The sequence below is a fragment of the Camelus bactrianus genome, chromosome 6, assembly GCF_048773025.1.
Source record: "Camelus bactrianus isolate YW-2024 breed Bactrian camel chromosome 6, ASM4877302v1, whole genome shotgun sequence".
Lineage (NCBI taxonomy): Eukaryota > Metazoa > Chordata > Mammalia > Artiodactyla > Camelidae > Camelus > Camelus bactrianus.
The window spans coordinates 72857785-72879580 of NC_133544.1; the positions used below are offsets into that span (position 1 = coordinate 72857785).

The window sequence follows — 21796 nt, forward strand, 5'->3', positions numbered from 1 at the left end:
AATTTTTGTATCAGCTTATCAGTTTCTGCAACATCAAAAAGAAGTAGCTGGGATTTTTTATAGGAATTGTGTTGAACCTGTTAATCAAATTTGAAAGTATTGCCATCTTAATATTAAGTCTTTCAATTCATGAACATGGTGTCTTTCTACTTAAAATTATTTTAATTTCTTTCAACAATCTTTTAGTTTTTGGTGTAAAAGACTAGCACTTGTTTTTATTCTTTTGGATGCTACTATAAATGGAATTGTTTTCTTTGTTTCCCTTTTGGATTATTGTAAGTATATAGAAATGTAATTAATTTTTATATATTGATCTAGTTTAAAACTAAGTAAAACTTTTTGTAATTGGTAATTTTTAGAGTATTATGAAAAGAGTTTCATGTTTATTATATTCCTTTATTCTTTCCATAAAGTTCCTTAAATTCACACCAAAAAATGGTTTTGTTTCATAAAAGCCTGATTTTTGTTGCAGGGAGAGCCCAGATTGCATTTATTTAAGGGAATAGCATATTTATTCACATATTTGCTGGGGTGGAGCTGAGGGGAGCATTTTTCCACTGAAGAAAGATGGAGAGTGGTGATTTTAAAATACAGCCTTTGTCCTGACCACCTTAAAAATATGACAGTGCTCTCTGTGGCTTCTTTATGTTTCTAATGGGACACCACTGGAGTTGACCCAGGAATCAACTATTTTCTTCCCATTATGTGAAGGTCAAGGAAGAGCTGTGTGTTACTAACAGGATACTATGGTATCCTGAATATCTTCTTTCATTTTAAGTCTATTCCAACTTAATGCTTTCAGGTACTTTTGGTGTACTTATAGTCAATATTTTTAATGTACCTACAAGGTACATTGGACTTTCTTGCAGGAAGCCAAAACGTTTATTAACTCCTTCCCCCTACTTACTTCCCTTCTCCTATCTAGTAGAAATCAGTCTTTATGTATGTTTCATTGCCACTTAAAACCATACAAATATCTTAACAGATTTGAAATCAGGAAAAAACTGAAAACTGCCAAAAAGAAAGAAAAGAAAGAAAAAAAGAAAAAGCAAGAAGAGGAGCAGGAGAAGAAAAAGCTGACACAGATTCAAGAATCTCAGGTAGGAGATTCAATCATTCTCATTACCAAAGAATAGAACATCTATTTTGAGTGTGTGTGTGTGTTTATGTGAAAGATAAGTTTATATTAATCAGCCCAGGTCAGTTAGTGCATGACTATTTACATGCTGTCTTCATCTTGTAGGTTTCATTAATCTCTGGATGTGTCATTTCACAGTTAGCTGTGCTGTTTAACTCCTTAGGAATTCTACTCAAGTCTGCACTTAAAAAGCAGCTCATTGGTATGTGAGCATTCTTTAAGGGAAAGTTGGTAAACATTTTGTCCCAGGTTGCCAAATTGGTTATGATGTTTTGTCAGGTTTATGTTATTCTGAATTTGGTAGCAAATATAGCTGGGAAAATTAGTCATCTCTGCATTTATCACAGAAAGCTTTGTTGACAATATTAACAAATACTAGCTATGACCTAGGGAGTCCTTCAGAAAGTGTTTATTCCTGTAATTCTTAGGTTGCCTGTTTATTAGGCAGGTAAGACGGACTGACTTTACTGCTCTATCCTCTTTGTCCACAAGAGGATGCTCTTTCCCCTTAAACAAGTTTCAGTTTCTGCAGCCAATATAGATTCACAATGGAGAACTGAATGATTGTTAGATGTAGAGAATGTCATCAGCTGTTGGTAAAAAGAGCCATCCTACAAATCTGTCCTTTCCCAGGTAACATCCCACAACAAGGAACGTCGTTCCAAACGGGATGAGAAACTAGATAAGAAGTCTCAAGCCATGGAGGAGCTAAAAGCAGAGCGAGAAAAACGGAAGAACAGAACAGGTAAGTAGGGAAAATGTAATAGCTACTTTGTGTCTTCGATCATATGATTCAACTTCCTGGGGCCAGTTTTTATCCCCTGCCTCCTCCAAACACATGCAGAGAGTGGTATAATGAACCTCCATGAACCCACATCGAACTTCAACAATCAACTCACAGCCAATCTTGTTAAATCTGTACTGCCCTTTTTCTTTGGGCTATTTGGAAGTAAATCCTAGCATCATCATATTTCAACCGTAAATATTTCAATTTGTGTCTAAAAGATTAGGACTCTTGTTTTAAACATAACTACAATACCATTATTACACCTAAAAGTATTAAAAAAAAAAAAAAAAACAAGTCCCTTAATATTACCAAATATTTAGTCAGTGTTTAAATTTCTCTAGTTGTTCTATAATTAACGTATTACTACTTTGATCATTTGACTCAAGATCTTCAATAAAATCCACACATTGTGATTAGTTAAAATGTCTCTGAAGTCTCTTAATCTATAGGTTTTCGTGTCCTTCTCTTTCTTCCCTCTGCAGCTTATTTGTTGAAGAAACCAGTTTTGTCCTATAGTTTCTCACTGACGCTGAGTGTATCCCATTGGTGTTACTGAATGCATTCCTCTAGTCCCTTGAATTTCCTGTAATTTTTAGTTCTAGCTACAGAATTGAACAAATTAGAATTTGTTCTGTTTCTGTTTTGTTGCTATTTTAGGGAAGGCCACATTTTAGGTGGTGATACATACTTCCATCAGGAGACATGTAATATCTAATTGTCTATTACTTTGTGATACTACCAGCTCTATCACTTAGCTTTCACCACAACAATGTCAAATAACAAACTGCTCCCAAACTCAGATAAACATTTGTTTATAAATTAATTTGTTCCTGCTCATGCATCTGCAGTTCAGCTGAGATTGTCTCTAGGCTGCAGATTGGGACCAGGTCTGTTCCACCTGTCTCCCTGCTCATACCAGTATATATGTAAGCAAGCATTTATTCTCTCTCATGGTGATGGCAAAAGTATAATAGAGGCAAGCAGAAACATGAGATTCCTCTTAAAGCCTAGACTTGGAATTGGCATGGTGTCTAGTCTGTGTACACTTCCATTGGCCAAAGCAAGTCACGTGACCAAGACCAACATTAATGGCTGGGAGGAACTACTGAATCATATGGCAAGGAACTTGGGTACAGAGAAGGGTCAAGAATTGAAAATAGTGATGAGTTCTGTTTCAGCAGCCATTGATAATTGTTACCTAGATCATTTAATCTATTATGAGTTGCAAAATGGTGATATTCTTATCTATCATTTTTTCTTCATTTATTAACTGGTCTGTTCCTGTAAAGAGAAACTTCTCATGAGCTATTTAATTACCACTAGGTACATTTTGTATAGGAAAGGCAGAATAAATGCTTACTTTTTTTTCCCTTCCTTTTATTTACTAGTTTTCAAAAGAATAAGATCCTTAGCAACCACCAAAGGTAACTAGTGAGGTTTGTTTATTTTTTTTTAAGTTCATTTATTTATTTTTTGGTGGGGGGAGGTAATTAGATTTATTTTTTATTTATTTTGGAGTAGGTAGTGGGGATTGAACCCAGGACCTCATGCGTGCTAAGTATACTCTCCCCATTTTGTTTGCTTCTTTTGAATATCGTTGTGAACGCATGGATTTCAACATACTTTATGTTTTTACTCCATTGCAATTATTTTTATTGAGACTTAAATTGTCTTATCTTCAACCAGTTGTAGCCTGAGTCCTTTTGACATGAAACCCCAGAAGTCTTTAATACTTTCTTACTTCCTAGATTTGGAATCAGCTGTTTCTCTGAGGAGCCCTGTTTGGTTTTTTTGGTTTGGGGTTGGTGTTTCTTTTTCTTTTCTTCTTTCTCACGAGAAATTGTAGTTAGACACTATAGTTTAGACACAGGGAGTGCTACTTGGTTGGTCTTTTCAGTATACAGAGCTAGGATTTTTTTTTTTTTTAAGGATAGATTTATTTTGAGCCTCATACTGATATGACCATTTCAAAACCAAGATGCCAAGGTTGTTTTGTTTTGTTGTTTTGACAACAATTTTCTTGAGGTATAATTAAGGTACCATACTGTTGACTCATTTAAAGCATACAGGTTTTTAATATACTCACAGCTGTATAATAAATCTCAGTGAGTTTTAGAATGTTTTGTTACCCCCACAAAGAAACCTCATATCCCTTAGCTATCACCCCCCCCAGACCTATTATCCCTCAGCCCTAGGCAACCACTAATCTTCTGTCACTGTAGACTTGCCTGTTCTGGACATTTCATATAAATGGAATCACAGTATATGGTCTTTTGTGTCTGGCTTCTTTCACTTGGCACATTTTTTTTTTTGGTTCTTCCATTTTATGTCTGAATAATTTCATTATATGGATATACACATTTTGTTTATCCATTCACCTCTTGAGGGACACTGGGTTGCTTCCACTTTTTGACTATTACAAATAATGCTGCTCTGAACATTTGTGTATAAGTTGTTGGGTAGACACGTTTTCGTTTCTCTTGCATATAAACTAAGGGGTGGAATTGTTGAAGCATATGGTAACTGTGTGTTTTGGGGTTTGTTTTTTTTTTACCCTCCCCACCATGGTAACTCTATGTTTGACCTTTTAAGAAACTGCCAGACTGTTTTCCAAAAGGCCTCACTATTCTGCACTCCCACAAGAATGTACAAGCGGTCCACTCTTTCCACATCCTCACCGCCACTTGTTATTGATTATAACCATCTTAGTGGGTATGAAGTGGTATCTTCTAGTTTTGATTTGCATTTTCCTAATAATTAGTGATACTGAGCATCTTTTCAGGTGCTTATTGGCCATTTGGATATCTTCTTGATGAAATGTCTATTCAAGTCTTTTGCCCATTTTTTAATCAAGGTCTTCAGGTGGTTGTTGGGTTGTAGGACTTCTTTAAATATTTTGAATATTAATCCTTTATCAGATATATATTTTGAAAATATTTTCTCCCATTCTGTTGGTTAGCTTTTCATTCTTGATAGTGTCTTTTGATGTATAAAAGTTAATTTTGTTGAAATGCTATTTATCTTCATTTTTCTTCTTTTGTTGCCTATGCTTTGGGTGTCATATTTAAGAAGTCATTGTCAACTCTAGTGTCATGAAGCTTTCCTCCTGTTTTCTTCCAACAGTTTGATGGTTTTAGCTCTTATATTTAGATCTTTGATCCATTTTGAGTTAAGTTTTGTATATGGTGTAAGGTGAGTACACTTTTTTAGGGGGTGGGGGGGATGTGGGTATCCAGTTTTCCCAGCACAAATTTTTTTGTTTGTTTGGGTTTTTTTTGGTTTTGGTTTTTGGTGGTGGTGGTGGTGGTGGTGTTTTGGGGGGGGTTGGGGGAGTTAATTAGGTTTACTTATTTATTTACTTTTAGAGGAGGTACTGGGAATTGAACCCAGGACCTCATGTATGCTAAGCATGTGCCCTACCAGTTGAACTATACCCTCCCCCACTCCCAGCACAAGTTTTTGAAATGACTGTCATTTCCCTATTGATTGGTCTTGACACCCTTGTCGGAAATCATCTGACCATATGTGCAAGGGTTTACTTCTGGGCTGTCTATTTCATTGGTCTGTATGTCTGTCTTTCAGATGACTATGTTTTAAAGTCATTTGTTATAGTTCCTTTTTGTGTGGTTGTGCCATCAAATGAATACTTTGTTTCATTTTGCTTATGATCTGTGGAGATGACTTTATTTTGTTTTATGATTGTGTAAGATACAAGATTCCAAAGTCAAATCTATGAAACAAGATATATTCCAAGAAATTTAGCATTTATACCCTTCTCTTTCACCCCTTGCCTCCCTCTCATAGTAGGCAACCACTTAAAAAATTCTTTTATATCCTTCCTTTTTATTTTTTAAACAAAAGGACATATTCACCTCCCGTCTTAGATTAATGTAGCACATTATACATACTATTTCTCTTCCTCGCTTTTTTCACTTAACCATATATCTTAGAGATCACCTCTTAGTTTTGATGTCAAGCTGGTAGACTACCTATTTTTGTAAATAAAATTTTATTGGAATACAGCAGTGCCTGTTGTTGCATAATTGTCTGTGGCTGCTTTCTGTCTGCAATAGCAAAGTCCAGTAGTTGATACAATGACCATATGAAGCACAAACCTAAAATATTTACTGTCTGTCCATTTAAAACATCTTCTGATTGAGGACATAGTATAATGGCTCATTCCTTTTTTACAGCTACAGGGTAGTCCATTGGGTGGTTGTGCTAATGGTGATTCAGCCACTCCCCTGTGCAGACATTTGGGTTGTCTTCAGTCTTCTGTTAATACAAATAGTACTGTAAGTTCAAAATAAAGTTTTCCTCCAAGACTGGAGACATCTTAAGCTTTTTTCCATTTTTTCTGCCCAGCTTCAGGTGTCTTGAGTGCAGTAAAAGACAACTGTCAGTAGAGTTTTTGACCCTTTTTGCCCACTTCATGACAATTTTCCAACCTTTTTTTGTCTATGGGGGCTTGACATTTGGTGCTTGAATGATTTTAACTTTCTGGTTTAATTCACTTGTGTGTATCACCCAAGTAATCACAACCCAGTCCAGAGAGAATGGAGCTGTCTATTGAGTCCATTTACATGTTCCAGTTCTTTTTCAGGGATGAAAGATGTTTCAGTTTCTTACTAAGAGAACCTAGGTAAACATTTCCTTTTTTTTTTTTTTTCTTTTAGCCGAGCTCCTCGCCAAAAAACAGCCATTAAAAACCAGTGAGGTGTACTCTGATGATGAGGAGGAAGAGGAAGATGACAAGTCCAGTGAAAAGTCAGACCGCTCATCCCGAACATCATCGTCGGATGAAGAAGAAGAGTGAGCTGTGTTCATTTTGGTCTAGTAGTCAGGATAGGTGTTAGTGTAGTTTCCAAAATTTCCCTGTTTGGGTGACGGACTTTGGTTGGGTTCAGTACTCTGAATTGCTGAGCTGAGTTCCCCAGCACACCAGCCCAAACATATGCTTCTGCCTTTGGCTCTTAGCCTGGACCCCTGAACATTTCATCAGGGCATGGCAGGTGGGAACTGACTTCATATCACCCTCAGGTTGGCCAGGAGCCTCCATTAGTTTTCTTACTCTGATACGTTATCCAGGATGGCAGCCTCATTCGAGGCAGTTCACTCCACTGGTTAGGAACAGGATTCTATTCCCACTCTTTCCTCTTGCTTTATTTATTTCTCCTACTGTGTTAAATCACATGTACTTTGGTTAAGTTTTAAGAATTTAGGGGGAGGGTATAGCTCAGTGGTAGAGCATCTGCTTAGCATGCACAAAGTCCTGGGTCCAATCCCCAGTAACTCCATTAAAAATAAATAAACCTAATTACCTCTCCCCTAAAAACAAACAAACAAAAAACCTGTAGTTTTTTTTAGGGTTGGGCGGAAAAAAGTTTAAGAAGTTGGTATCGTTTATCTACCTTGATCTGTTTTTATGATGAACGTTTTTCCCAGTGTCTTTTGTTCCTCGCAGGAAGGAAGAGATCCCTCCAAAATCACAACCAGTCTCCTTACCTGAGGAATTGAATCGGGTTCGATTATCACGGCATAAGCTGGAACGTTGGTGTCACATGCCCTTCTTCGCTAAAACTGTCACAGGATGTTTTGTACGGATCGGCATTGGAAACCACAACAGCAAACCTGTTTACAGGGTTGGTGTTTCTTTCCTTGGACGGCTGTCTGTGTTTTAAATTTGATGATTCTCGACTAGGAGTAAGAACTACTGAACACATCTGTCACTTTTTTGCTACCATTTGATGGGAAAATAGACTCCAGTTGAGATGCCCATAGAATCGTGACAGTCTGAGGTAAGCAGGGATCAAGCGTGACCTGCTGCCAGGAAGAGTACTTGAAGCCCAAGGGACTGATGGGTTTGGATTTAGAATAATTTTCTCTAGCCTCCTTCTGTACATGTAAAAGTGAGAAGGGAGACATTTGTGAAGTAATTGTCTGGAGTTACATAATCTGGGAGCTTTGTTCATTTGAAAAATAAATACATGAAAAATTTCCGTATTACATACTAAGTGACTTCTGGAACAGAGAATTATATTGAAGTTTAAAAACCAAACAAAACAAACCTCCAACCTAAAAAGAGGTTTTTTGTGAGTTCTAGCCCTACTTCTCTGATCTGGATGACTGGAACATAGCTGTTTGGGGTTTTGTTTTGTTTTGTTTTGTTTTTCTTTTTGTTTGTTTTGTTCTGGGTTGTATGGTTTTAATATGTGTTACCTCCTTCTGTGAGGCAGTGGCCATGCCGTGTCCCAGAAAGCTTGGCAACAGAAATGGACCTCATGGTTTCACATTTGATTGATAAAACTGACCTCTGAAATCCATATGCACCCCTAGTAAGGTAGAATTAAGTTGGATGGGAAGCTTCCAACAGGCCCCACCAGGCTGACTGCCTCCTCGCCTGGTGCTCGCTAACTCCGGGCACAGGGGGTTTGGCCATCTGAGTTCTAAATCTGAGAAAGGCACCCAGAACACCTGGCAGCTGCGGGCTCCTCTCAGCGCAGGGTCACTCGGGCAGATGGAGCTGGAGGGTGGGGTGGAGAGCTCTGAAAGCGTCTGTTGTGACTGGTGTCTCTGTCCCCACGTAGGTTGCTGAGATCACAGGTGTTGTGGAAACCGCCAAAGTTTACCAGCTTGGTGGCACCAGAACAAACAAAGGGCTACAGCTACGGTAAGAGAGGTTCCTTGGCAGCTTCTGCTCCCCATCCAAACAGGCTCTGTCTGTTGGGGCTGTTATTCCCTCCCAATATGATGTTTCTTGTTACTGTGAACTCTGTGTTGTCCTTACAGGGGACTCAGAGGAAAACTTGTATTCTGCCTTTGCCTGTAGGGAAAGTAGGCTATATCTCTCACAGGGGAAGTCAGGGATATGGACTAGTGGGACACATAGAAGGAAAAGGTCAGGTTGCGAGCCCCCCTCCTCCCAGAGCCCTACAAGTATTCCTCAGTGAGCACTATCAGGAGGCTTCCTTCTGGTCCTGGCTCCATCACTAACTAACCTGAACTTTGACAGGCCGGGTTTTTGGACTTAGTGTCCACTTCAGTAACATGATATTGATTGAATGTCGGCTTCTTGTCACCGTTCCAGGCATCAGGATAGAGGCGAGAACAAAACAAAACACACACAGATCCCTGCCCTCTTGGAGCCTGAAAATTCTAAAGACCCCATATAGGAAGGAATAGAAGTAGCTTGCCAGGTCACTGCAAATAGTGGGTGATAGACATGGCTCTACCATGACCTTATTTGGACTCCATACTCTTTCTGTTCCCTTCTCCTTTTCCACCATTCCTCCTGGTCTGTTTAAAAAGAGCCAGTTGGGATAGGCAGTGGCCATGACATGCAGAGAGTGACTGTCTCTGAGAGGATGGCGCTGACTCACTCTGCCAGCACAGAGGTCAATAGAAAGGTGGTGTTCTTTCTGTCTAGGGAATAGAGCTTCCTTGTCATTTCAGATATCTACATAATATTTTGTATTCTTGATGTCGGACAGACATCTTTGTGTTCTTGTGACGGACTTTATTGTAAGTGGACTTTTGAAGCCCTGGCCAAGTCCACTTGTTTCCAGTGCTTGCTTTGATTCTTTTTTTTTTTTTTTTTTTTTTTTTAAATATGGAACGCTTCACGAATTTGCGTGTCATCCTGGCGCAGGGGCCAATCTGTATCGTTCCAATTTTAGTATATGTGCTGCTGAAGCGAGCACTTGCTTTGATTCTTAATCCTGGCTGCCCGTTAGAACACCCTGGGAGGTTCTTTTGTTTGTGTGTAATTTCAGTGCCTGGTTGCTACTCCCAAAGATTCTCATTCAGTTGACCTAGAGTGGTGCTTTAGCATTGGAATTTTTATAAATCTTCCTAGATGATTCTAAAGCGTAGCCAGGATGGAGAACCACAGAGATAGGTAGCATACAGTCTGGTAGGGTTTCTTTGCTGGCACTGTGGTCAGCATATCCATTCCTGAAAATGCTGCCTTTCTTCATGTAGGCATGGCAATGACCAACGAGTGTTCCGTCTAGAGTTTGTCTCAAACCAAGAATTCACTGAAAGCGAATTCATGAAGTGGAAAGAAGCGGTGAGTGGAGAAACGGCACCTAGCTAGCACTTGTTCATGAAAACACTGAGAGCCTTTTTCCAAAATTCTTTATTATAAATAACCTTTTATCATGTTTTGGTCCAGATGTTCTCTGCTGGCATGCAGTTGCCCACTCTAGATGAAATCAATAAGAAGGAGTTATCTATTAAAGAAGCTCTTAATTATAAATTCAATGACCAGGACATTGAAGAGGTAAGAAACCTGGTACCCCAGCGCCTGGAGGTTCATCAAGAATCAGTGTTAGAGAAGATCATGCCTCTTTTCCTTCCTATATCTTGACATTTTAGCTATGCTGCTGTTGCATGAGGATGAGGGAATACTAATATTGTTACCTCATTATTTAATGATTTTCTGCATACATTCTCACTTGAAGTCATAGACTAAAGAAGTATATTCAGGGTTCAAGGATATGTATTCTGCTAGGCTTGGTCCTTCAAGAATTTCCTTTCTCCAAAACATTTTGGTAAAATTCTTTGATTTCTGTTCTCTTGGACAGTGGCTCGCCTTGCAGCACAAGGTCCTTGGGCTGCTGCTGTTTATTGGTGTGTGTTCCTTCAGACTATCTCAGAAGACTCTCTGGCACCCCAGAAGCAGCACAATGTCCCTTGGAATGAACTTGCAGTTGCCCTCCCCCTCCCCCTCTTGACAATGGCACTGCTATAGGAAGAGCAGCTCCCTTTTAACTAGATGCTTACCTCCAAAATGGGCTCCCCTATCCTGTATATACAGAGTGGTTTAGGAAATACCTCACTGCTGGTATCTCCTCCCTGGTACAGATTGTAAAAGAAAAAGAAAGATTCAGGAAAGCTCCTCCCAACTATGCTATGAAGAAAACGCAGCTGCTAAAGGAAAAGGTAAGGACTTGTGCTCGAATCTCTTGTCCTATCCTATAAGGAAGTGTGGAAATCAAACTTGTTCATCCTCTGCCAAGTTAGTGGTGGCAGGAATGGGAGAAAACCCTAGGCTCAGATGTAAGCAACACAGTGCTAGTCTTTCTTGGCACCTGGGCAGCATCCCTTGGCTGTTTTCCTTTCTGTAAATTGAAACTGATCTTGCTTGTTCCATTCTCCTTACTTTCTAGTCACTTTATAGTTTCATGTGTAATAAGATAGAACCCAGGGTAGTATCAGCACTGGGTCTCAGCAGACAAATGCTGTTGCCAAGTCCAGCTGTGGTGGGTGGTTTTTCCATTCTTCACATCAGGGTTGGGTGAGCCTTGTTGGGTGCGTTAGCCATATGGAGCCTGGGTTCTAAGGTTAATGTGACACATCACTGCTACCGGGGCCCAGAGCTGCATAGCTATATGGGAAAGTCTCACTCTACTTTAAATTATTAAAAATTATACCTTGCATTTGTAAAGTTTCTTTTCAATATTAAAACTTATATTAAAAATTATACCTTGCATTTGTAAAGTTTGTTTTCTATATTCCTTCACACCTCCTGTCATTTGTTCTTCGTGTGAGGTACCTTGCCTGTGCTGGAAGTAAGGGGACACTTGACAGAGAGCCAGTCATAGCTAAAATCTCACACATCTCTCTGTGTGCAGGCCATGGCTGAGGACCTGGGGGATCAGGACAAGGCCAAACAAATCCAAGACCAGCTGAACGAGCTGGAGGAGCGGGCAGAGGCCCTGGACCGCCAGCGGACCAAGAACATATCTGCTATCAGGTGTGTTACGGGGCCTGTTTTGGTTGGGGTCCTACCCTTGGCCTGCAGACCTTGCCACAATTATCAGGCAAGCCTGTGGCCTTGTCACGTACCTCCGGGGTCAGTGCTCCGTGGTTGCCTTCCTCCTTTCACAGCCCACTGACTCAGCCCTCTTACACACCCCACAGTTACATCAACCAGCGGAACCGGGAGTGGAACATTGTGGAGTCTGAGAAGGCCCTTGTGGTGAGTAAGACCACTTTATCTGGATCACTAAAAATAATTTTGATTAATAAAGTAATATGTAGTCTTTTCTGTATCTTGCTCAACTTTTTTTTTAATTATTGAAGTAAAGTGTCCACTTAACACACACATGGGTTCTCTGTATACACACATACACCCATGTAATTTATTAATTTGTAATGAAAAGCAGCAGTCTTCTGTCCTCGCTTACCTCTCCCCATCTTTAGATTCTGCTCCGTGTGTATTCACTTTTATCAGTGTCTGGTTTTGTTATTTTGGTTGTTGCCCCATAATCTGCTCTGGTGTTCTTGAAGGGAAAAGATGATGGACAGCCTTTGACTTTTTTCAGGACCTTGCAAAGACTGTTATTTTTGTGTCAGCTTATGATGCATGAGAGGCGGGGTGGAGGAGATACAGTTGTGGAATGCATGTTCTGTTTCAGGCTGAGAGTCACAACATGAAAAACCAACAGATGGATCCCTTTACCAGGCGACAGTGTAAACCTACCATCGTTTCGAATGTGAGTGCCTAAAGAGGACGTTTTTAGTCAGGACCTAGATTCTGGGACATAAAATGAATTCCATTAGGAGATTAATGAAGAAGTTAAAAATAATGTTGTCTTAGTGGGATTTGCTCGCCTCATACTCTTGGGTCTGGGTACTTCCTTTTTTATCTTGCTGTAAGACACACAGGTAGTGAAAACCTGGCATGGATTTGTGGAAACCTATGAACTAACTAACCCCCTGTGCCAGGGCGGGGTTACCAGTGCAGCAGACGTGAGGAATGTGTGGGCCGGGGAGCTGAGCTAGGGCCTGGCTGGGCTGGGCTTCAAAGCTTTTAATTGCCTCTTTTTGCAGCCTGGAGGAAAACCCCACTGAGCTGTGATGGGCCCACTGTGGTGCTTGTGATGTTAGTGGTGGTAGGTGGGACAGAATCTGGCAGTAGGACTGTGTGAGTGTTGAACAATCTCTAAAATAACTTATTTTCTCTCTCAGTCCAGAGACCCAGCTGTTCAAGCTGCCATATTGGCCCAGCTGAACGCAAAATACGGTTCTGGAGTGTTACCAGATGCTCCAAAGGAAATGAGCAAGGCAAGTGTAATACTGCCCTGTGGCCTGCGGGGCTCGGCCGTCACCCGGACACCAGAGCAGGCACTTCCTGGCTCAGGCTTGATTGTCCCCACCTGGAGGAACATGGCATCGCACTTGCAATCTTTTCTCCATCCTCATATTTACAAATGTAATAAACAGCTACTGAACTTTGGTCAGATGACCTAAATTCTAAACCCACCACCACTACTTAATGAAGGCCTGACTGTGGCTTTAGGTAGCTGACCTCTAGCCCTCTGATCCACATTTCCTCGTGTGTGAGGTGGGGGTGATTCTGTGTCTAACTGATAGGACAGTTAGGAGGAGTAGATGACATGTAGGATGAGACACATAAAAGTGAAGCTCTTTGAAAACTAAAATGTTAGATCAAGAGAAACTGCCCATTTAGAAGCCATTTTCTGCCTAAGTTAGATCTTTTCCTGAGGAGCCCAGACTATCCCAGGAATTCCTGAAATCTTGGGTCTGGTGGCTTATCGACTTAAGCCCACCCTTTCTACCATCATACCACAGACATGAGCCTTCCCGCTGCTCTTTTAGGCTCAGAAAAGAAACCTCTTTGTGGCCTCTCCTGTCCTCCCTCTGAGAGACGGGCTCTGGAAAGGGCCTTCGGAGGAAGACCTCATGAACTCGAGCAGGCCCTCTTACTAGTAGTGGCTGCTACTTCTTGAAGTCCACTTGCATTTGTGCTTTTTTAATTAGTTTTTCTCCTCACATTGCAGGGTCAGGGGAAGGATAAAGACTTAAATTCTAAGTCAGCCAGTGACCTCTCAGAAGACTTGTTCAAAGTCCATGATTTTGATGTGAAGATTGATTTACAAGTTCCCAGCTCAGGTAGGTGAGGGTGGGGAGTGGTGATGGCTCTTTAGCCCTTGGCCAGCAAGGAGGCCTGCTTTTAGGGAAGAAATGGGGTTGTCCGCTCACCAGTATTTATGGAGGCCAGAGTAAGACAGGCTGCAGGTCTGTTTTGAGGGAACCGGGGCAGTCAGGAAGGCTGCCTGAAGGAGTGAAGCACAAGCCTCAAGGCCCTCAGTTGCCGATTTCCTCTTCTCTCCATAGAGTCAAAGGCTTTGGCCATCACCTCCAAGGCTCCGCCAGCCAAGGATGGGGCTCCAAGGAGATCTCTGAACTTGGAAGACTACAAAAAACGACGGGGGCTTATTTGAGCGCACCCAGCCTGCTGCTTCTGACCCTGCATGCCCCATCGCAGTGTCCCACCTCTCCTCTTTTCCTTTGATTTGCCCTCATTGGGCTGGAGCAGCAGTAGAACTGGGAAGAGACTCTAAACTGCCAGCCATCTGTAATATAAACCATTTGCTGTATAGACTTCCCTTGTCTGCAACATCTCCCACCAACCCCCCAGGCCCCACCCAGTGTGAACCTGGGCTCTCTTGGGCTTTATCCATGTCTTTAGATTTGTGTTTGCCTTTTTTTCTTTTTTTTAAACCAACATAGTTCATTGGCCACTCTGCACGCACTCAGTATTACCGTGGAGCTGGGATCCTTGCTGGAGCCCCTGTGGCGAGAGCAGCAGCACTGGGCGGTCTCCTCTGCAGGCTGCCTTGGACCCAACCATTGAACATTTGGCACCTGACCCTGTGGAGGGAGTGGGGATGGGGCACCTGCAGTCCTCCTTCCTCTCTCATCTTTCTCTTCTTCCCATCTCTGTGGAAGAAGGGTTTTCAAAACCAATTTAGTTTCCAAAAAGTGTACATTTGTGGGGAGGGAGGGGGGGCCTATTTGAGAGAGAGTGTGTATGTGTGTATGTGTCTATAAGTGTGTGGATTTTTTATCATTTTTTAAAAATGCAGTACTCTTTGTATCAGTCTGTCATGGGTCTGTAGCTGTTTCAGATTTTTTTCAGCTGTACTTGAGCATCTGAAACTGCAAGAAAGAAACTCATTAAATGTGATTCTTCTTACTAAACAGGCCTGACTGCTGTAGCTGTGTAACTTCCCCTCCCTGACCTCCTCTTACCTACCACCTGTCCACCTCAGAGAAGTCTCCCCAGTTCAGCCCCTGCCCCTGTAGGCTGTGTCCTGGCAGGTGGAAGGGAAGACCCCAGCCAGGTACGAGGGAGGGCAGCACAGGTGTCTTGCTCATCCCATGTGTACAGCCCACAGCTTCTTGGCTGAACGTAGAGTCGTGTTTCTTCCCCACCCCATGTACTTGTCTCTTCCTAGTGATTTTGTTCTGCTGTTTCAGCAAGAATGATACTTTGTTTTGTTTTTTAAGAGAAAGTATTCAACATGAATGTGGAGAGAACGAACACAAAAAGGTTTAGGTTGCAAATGTTACAAGCATGTGCAGTTTTGTGTGTGTGTATCCATATATATATGGTAAGCATATATATTGTTGTGCAGCTAGGGTGAAGCCAGCAAAGAAGTATGTATGTCTTTATGAAATGTTTGAAAAGAGATAAGCTGACTGCTTGATAATCATTCTCAGGTGTAAAGCTCCAAGTGTAAATAAAAGTGGCATTTAACAAATCTTTTCAGAACAAAGTACAGCTGACTATATAAAACAAGAACTAAGCTAAAGGAACAGCTGAGAGCTGCTGATTCCCACAAGAGGGAGAGGAATCTAGATGTCCAGCTTTGTATTACTTCACTCTGCTTTCTGTAAGAAAGTGGGGAGATGGGGAATCATGGAGTTGAGTTGTATTTAAACATAAAAATGAACTTGGTAACTCTTCCGGGTTTCATAGCGCCTCAGTGTTGCTTTAACGTAGTTTATACTTTTTTTTTTTAATTTAAGAAGCAGCAATGGATGGTTTTTAAAAAGAATTGTGACTGTAAAATTGATAACTATGACTGTAACACAGCTGTGTGGGGCTGTGACACAGTTTGGTTGGGCAAAGGAGTGGTGATGGACTCATTAAAATCATATATACTTGAATAGTCCATTGACCGAAACTCTTTATAAACTGTTGTGTAAATGTAGAATCACAGACTGTTAAATTTTGCCTGGACTCCAGCAGAGTCCTGGAGGCTGCTGGGACCTCTCCTATAATGACAAACTTGGACTTTTTTTTCTTTCTGGTTTTAAAAGACATGAAATTATAGAATCCATATAATTTGCTGGAGTCATTCTGATCCACCATGTAGATCTGTATTTAGTATCATTTGGATTTGGAGACGTGTCAATTACATTATGGCTGTGTAATAAAATTTTTATTAAAACTGCATCACACTGTAGCCACTTTGCCACTACCTCCCCACACGCAGCTGCTGAAACTTTCGTTCTGAGTCGCCAAAACACAGCAGGGAGAAAAGCCAACCGAAGAAGACCAAAAGCTAACTTATCACCTGAGTAGCCTACTTGGTGATTGGAATCAAGATTGAGGACTTGTCTCCAGTCACAGCTGGAAGCAGGGCCTCTGAACCAAGATCTTGACAAGGCATAAGACATTGGCTTTGTCCCACCAGCTGGGCTTCTTGGTGGTTTACAGTATTTCTTGTGCTGGGAAATCACAGCAGTGGCCCCCACCCCGCCATGTGGTTTCAGTGTTGAAGGGTGTGGCACCTAAGGCTGTTTTATACATTTTTCACTTCCTTCCAAGAGGCAGAAAGGCCAATGTCCATGTGCTCTGCTCATGATATATAGGTCTGTTTGTCTGTCTTGCTTCTGACAGGTGCAGGGAAAGTCTACTGCCTGCAACTTCCTTTCAAAGAGAATGCTTTTTTTTTTTTCTGTGAAGTCCTGACCTGTCACTCAAACTGTACAGATATTTGTAAATAAACTTTATGCCCTGTTTTAACATGGGAATCAGATTTAGTCCAAGGACTGCATCCTGAGTGGCAACTCTCAAAGTCATGCTTTAAAAGTCAGAGAGCCTCTCTTTTGCCTGGTTTCTCTCCTTCCCCTACTCTTCGCCCTACACTCCCAAAGGTGAAAGTGGCTGTTGTCAGTTCTTCAGCAGCCTGGTTCCCCAGATACCTCTCTGGTAGGGTAGCTGTCTAGAGCCAGGGCAACCTCCAGCTGGCCTGGAAGATACCAACAAGATTTAACAGAGCTAGGTAGGCCCCTGATACACTGCCTAACTCTAGTGAGAGTCGTCCTTTCAGCTTTCAGTTGGCCAAGGCACAATTCCTTTGTTAATCTTGTTTTCTGCCTGTCATGAGTGTGAAGGGGGAACCCAGAGGCTATGGAGGAAATGCTGATATCCTTGCCTCCTGGCCCAAGCTGGGGAGATCTGTAAGGGCTCCCCACCCCCACTGCATGAGGCTGTGTTGCAAACCTTTTTGACCATGTTTTAGCTAGAAAGCAAGATCCTGGATCATCTGCTCCCCTTTAGAGATGGGAAGGTGGGAGGTGACAATCACAATAGTACAAGCCCAGTCCAAGCCTGCCTCCCATGTTGGAAGAGGTTTGTCACTGGGGCTCACCCAGCAACTGCATCTAATGAGGTTTTCTTTAACTCCCTATTACTCCAGCCATTTGGTGGTTGGGAGAAATGGGTTCCCGGCACCCTAGAAAGCAAGGATCTGAGCAGAGGACAGCTTAGTCCAATTGTCTCCCAGTGGCTGTTGCCTGGCTTGGGGAGCAAGGGAGCTGACTGCCTTGGGTGGAGGATGTAAAGAGGAGAGGAGTGCAGGTTCTGTTGACTTTATCTTCTGGAGTTGGGGAAGCAAGAGGGACTTTCTGTGGGTGTCCTGGGTTGTGTCCAGCAGCTTTCAGAAGTGGGGAAGCCCTCATCTCAGATTTTTTTTATGCATGACTTCCCTGATCAAAGAGGGCCTCTGAGCTCCCTTGGGGAGAAGAGATGGGCTGGTGAGGGGCAGGGGGGCACTGAAAGGAACAGCAGCACTAAGGAGAGGCAGAGTGGCAGCCTGCCTTCTCTGTAAGGGTCCCCAAGCCAACCCCAGTACTGGAGTCTCGACCTTGCATAGGGGCTTTGCAAGTGCAACACAGCCACATGTAAGGCTTCCAGACTGCTCTGGACCCGAGGGAGAGCCAAAAGCCACAAGGCAAGTGGGCTCAGGACAGGGTTCATATCCCAGCTCTGCCACTTAACTACCTAGGACTGAGCTGGTTGACTCCTCTGAGCCTCAGTTCCTCATCTTTAATATAAGATCTGTCAGGATCCTTTTAAACATTTAGTGTTCCTTTCCCCAGTAAGGGTTCAATAAATGCTATTAGAGTAGAAGCTGCTAGGCCTCAGAGGAGAGACGGTTGGGGAAGAATGGTGAAATAGGGGTTGGGGAACTGCCCAAACATGGGCAGAGAGCATGACCAGAAGCTGGAGCACTTTGGCCAGAGACTCGTAGCGGCTCTCACCTCCAGGGTGAAGAAACAGTCTCCAGGCTGAGGTCCAGCGAATGCTGGGGTTGGCCCTGGAATACAGTCCAGAGAAGCAGAGCTGCCTTCTGGCCTGAACTTGCTACTGCTATTCTCTCTAGCCTCCAACACATGCCGTCTTTATAGATGGCCAGTCGAAAGCATTCTCTGGCTTCAAGCCCTCAGTGGCTCAGAAGTCCACCACCTTGCTGCTGCCCCATCAGGTTGAGGCCTGACCTCCCTACCACCATGGTGAGTAATGAAAACATAAAAACAATGCCAAACTGGAAAATAAGTGTAAAGAAGTTCAAAGGAGTTCTAATCCTTTTCATGATGACTACCTAGATACCTTCTTCAAAATATCACTTTTTTTCTCTCTCTTTTAGCTCTTGATAACCTTGCTTTGCTAAGCTCATGCAGAGATCACAGCTTCCTCGGCCATAAACACATGCACCTCTCCTGGAATGCACTAGTCCATCTATCTCCACCGATTTTCCCTGGAGAACTCTTCAACCTTCAGCGCTCAGCCAAAAGGTCACCTCTTCCCAGAAGCCTTCCCTGATCGACCCCACCCAGTCGGTTTGGGGAGCACCAAGGCTTCCCCTATGGCAACACTCACCACGCTATACTGTTATCTGCGGGTCTCCACCCCGAGCCTGGGAGCTATTAGCGTCCTCTTCATTTCTCTCCGTATCCCCAACACCCTGCGCCACCTGGCACTTAGTCAAGCCCAATAAACTTGGTACAGGGAAGGGGGCGGGGGCGGGGCAAGCAGACGTCCCAATAGATCCTCGGCGTTCTGGGACATCTGACCCCAACTCTCCCCTCCATCGTGTCCCCAGGCCCCAGCGCACGCGCGGACGAGACCCCACGGCGCGGACGCCGCCTGCAGTAGACACCCAAGCTGTCTGTCCTGTAGGTGCGACCCGAGCCGCGAGAAAAGTGACTGCGGCAGACGGGAGCTGTGTTCTAACCCTGGGCCAATGTGCCACGGCCCCGACGAGCCAACAGCCTCGGCTTCTGTTCGCCCACTCCCATCCCCGTGACCTTGGAGCCCGGTTCCGAGGGCCCCTCGGGGCAGCAGCCCCGCCGCCTGCACGGGAGCGCGCCCGCATCTCCAGGCGTGGAGCCCGGCTGGGCGCGCGTCCCGGCGGCTTCTGGGAGTCAGGAGCAGGGGCCTCAGCTCGCAGGCGCGCTCCTGGCGCGTGGCGTGAGGCGCCCCCGCGGCCGACGCCGAGGCGGAGCTGGTACCAGCTCCACAGACCCCGGGGCCTGCTCGCAGCTTCGAGGTGGCTCCTGGTTCCGCCCGGCCATCAGAGGCTCTGTGGACTCGATTGCAGCACACCGGGGTGGAGGTCACGCTGGCAGGCAGAGATCTTAAATGGAATTAGGGGATGCACCCACCCCCAGCGGTTACAAGATTCGGGAGATACCCTGCTGGGGACCTAGGAGACAGAGGCCGGCTGTATCCCGATTGCTCATAGAGCAGTCGCCTCCATACTGGCAGCAGCGTCCCTGACCTCAGATGCTCCCAGTCCTCTCTGCCTCCACTTGGCCACTGGGAGAGATTCTGCGGGTTCTGAGTTTTGGAGAGAGGGAGGAGGGAGAACCACAGGAACACAGGCTCCTGGGAGGGATGGGAAACCTTGTTTCTGAAGTGTGTCAGGAGAGAAAATGTTCTTATTGCGCATACTCAGGCATGGTGACACATTTTGTTCGTTTTAGAGGAGAGTGATTCAGATGGTGGAGGGTAAGTGAACGCTGCTAGATCCCAAGTCCTGCTTAACTCTCTGAAGATATTCCCAGGATATTCCCACAAAGTCTATCAATTGTGGGGTCAGAGATTGCATGGGGAAGAGGAAAAAGCCAGAGGCAAGGAAAAGAATCTGGGGTTGTCTAGTGAAGAGAGCTATTCACTCCTTTTCCCAGGAGGAAGGAGACCTCCAGTTCTTTCCCATCTGCAAGTTTCCACTGGGCCATGGCTCTGGCCAGCCCTCCGGTATCTTCTCTACTATGCTGTGGGCAGAGAAGGGAATCAGACCAACCAGGGTTGGGGAATGGTTTGCATGAAGCAGCTGAAAGACCAAGATCTCACTTAAAGTCCCTTGGAAACAGAGTAAATGCTCTGTTTAGCATCCTGGGGCCTGTTTTCTGTTGGGTCCTTTCTGGTTTCCTTCCTCCAGAAGACAATGTAAAATGATACACCACCACTTCCAGTGAGGAGCTACTCATTCCTGTACCCCTTTCACCTAGCACAATGCCTAGTTCACAGCAGCTGCTCAGTGGACGTTTATTTGCTCTGTGAATGGTGAGTAAATCACAGGTAGTATCACAGAATATTGGAATCCTGGAGTCAGAAAGTCCCTTGGAGGATGCTAAGCCCCACAGAGCATGTCTGGGAGTTGTTGACTTGAATGAGACACTGTACCACCTGGTCTAAACGAACATATGCTGCCCCTCTGTGTGCCCCACCCCCCACCACACACACCACAGAGGCTCTGCTCCCTCTGGAAAGGCCTTCAAGTCACCTCAAAACAACAGGTGGCCCATTCAGGAGCACAGGCCAAGGGCTATGTACTTCATCCTCTCTCCCCGAGGTGAGAGGCCCTGCCTGTGGGTCTTGGGAAGCAGAAACTGACATAGAGATGGTGAGTAGTGACCTTGCTCCTGCCGTAGGGGCCACTGGTGCCATCCTGTGGATTGGGTAGTGGAGGGGCAGAGCTAAATGAGGCAGGCTAGGGAATAAAATCAGAAGTCCAGCACTTCACATACCCTATTTTCCCAAATTTTGTGCCCCAAGGTTGTTACCCCCAGGAGGGATGTAGTGTTCATGCCTGATAAATCCTGAAGGCCCTGGAGAGAGGGGAAGATACAGACACTCCAGGATACAGGCCTCTATGGTACAGGAGCATCCCTGAACTGAGAAGCCACAAGACAAAAAAAGATCAGTTTTCTCCTCAGACAGGTAGCTGGCCTTGTGGATAAGGCAGAGGGGACTCCTATGGCCTATCTCAGATTAGCCACTTAATGACCATCAAAACCTTGAAACATTCCTTTTTGCCTCCCTTCCCCAATTTTTTGCAGCACATAAGAAGCCATTCCTCCACCTACATAGTAGTCGGTCTGATTTTTTTCCATGTCCCTCTACTCACATCCATCTACTAAGCTTCAAAGACTGGAGAATCTGAGGCACAATAACAGGATTCTAGGATTGGAAAGATCATTCCTGGCTCAACTAAGAGGATATGGGAGCGCTTTGATCTTGTCCCACAGCTATATTGGGACCCCCAGGCCCTGCCCCATTATGTGCCCTTATGCTTTCTGCCTGTGGTAGGTGGAGGCAGATTCTGCCTTGATTGGATAATAAACTAAAGATGTTAATTTAAGAAACTGAGCATATACAACCCTGTAAATCAACTATACTTCAATTTAAAAAAAGAAGTAATTGAGCATAATATAGCACAGTAATAGAAGTCACGAGACCTAGCCAGGACATACTCTGGCTT

The 21796-nt window shown here is 43.8% G+C and overlaps 1 protein-coding gene and 1 pseudogene across 1 annotated transcript in view; one reads left to right on the top strand and one right to left on the bottom strand.

Annotated features, from left to right (window-relative positions):
• RTF1 (RTF1 homolog, Paf1/RNA polymerase II complex component) overlaps positions 1-16197 on the top strand; it is a 42744-nt gene extending 26547 nt beyond the window's left edge. Inside the window, exons 5-18 of the mRNA XM_074365920.1 lie at positions 986-1100; positions 1772-1883; positions 6602-6737; positions 7390-7567; positions 8513-8595; positions 9906-9993; positions 10099-10206; positions 10791-10868; positions 11561-11682; positions 11850-11907; positions 12347-12424; positions 12900-12995; positions 13733-13844; positions 14070-16197. Of these exons, the coding sequence (XP_074222021.1) occupies positions 986-1100; positions 1772-1883; positions 6602-6737; positions 7390-7567; positions 8513-8595; positions 9906-9993; positions 10099-10206; positions 10791-10868; positions 11561-11682; positions 11850-11907; positions 12347-12424; positions 12900-12995; positions 13733-13844; positions 14070-14176 (1471 nt within the window). The 3' untranslated portion in view covers positions 14177-16197. The remainder of the gene's footprint in view (positions 1-985; positions 1101-1771; positions 1884-6601; positions 6738-7389; positions 7568-8512; positions 8596-9905; positions 9994-10098; positions 10207-10790; positions 10869-11560; positions 11683-11849; positions 11908-12346; positions 12425-12899; positions 12996-13732; positions 13845-14069) is intronic.
• LOC123619724 (U6 spliceosomal RNA) lies at positions 9529-9625 on the bottom strand (annotated as a pseudogene).
• Positions 16198-21796: the final 5599 nt, after the last annotated feature.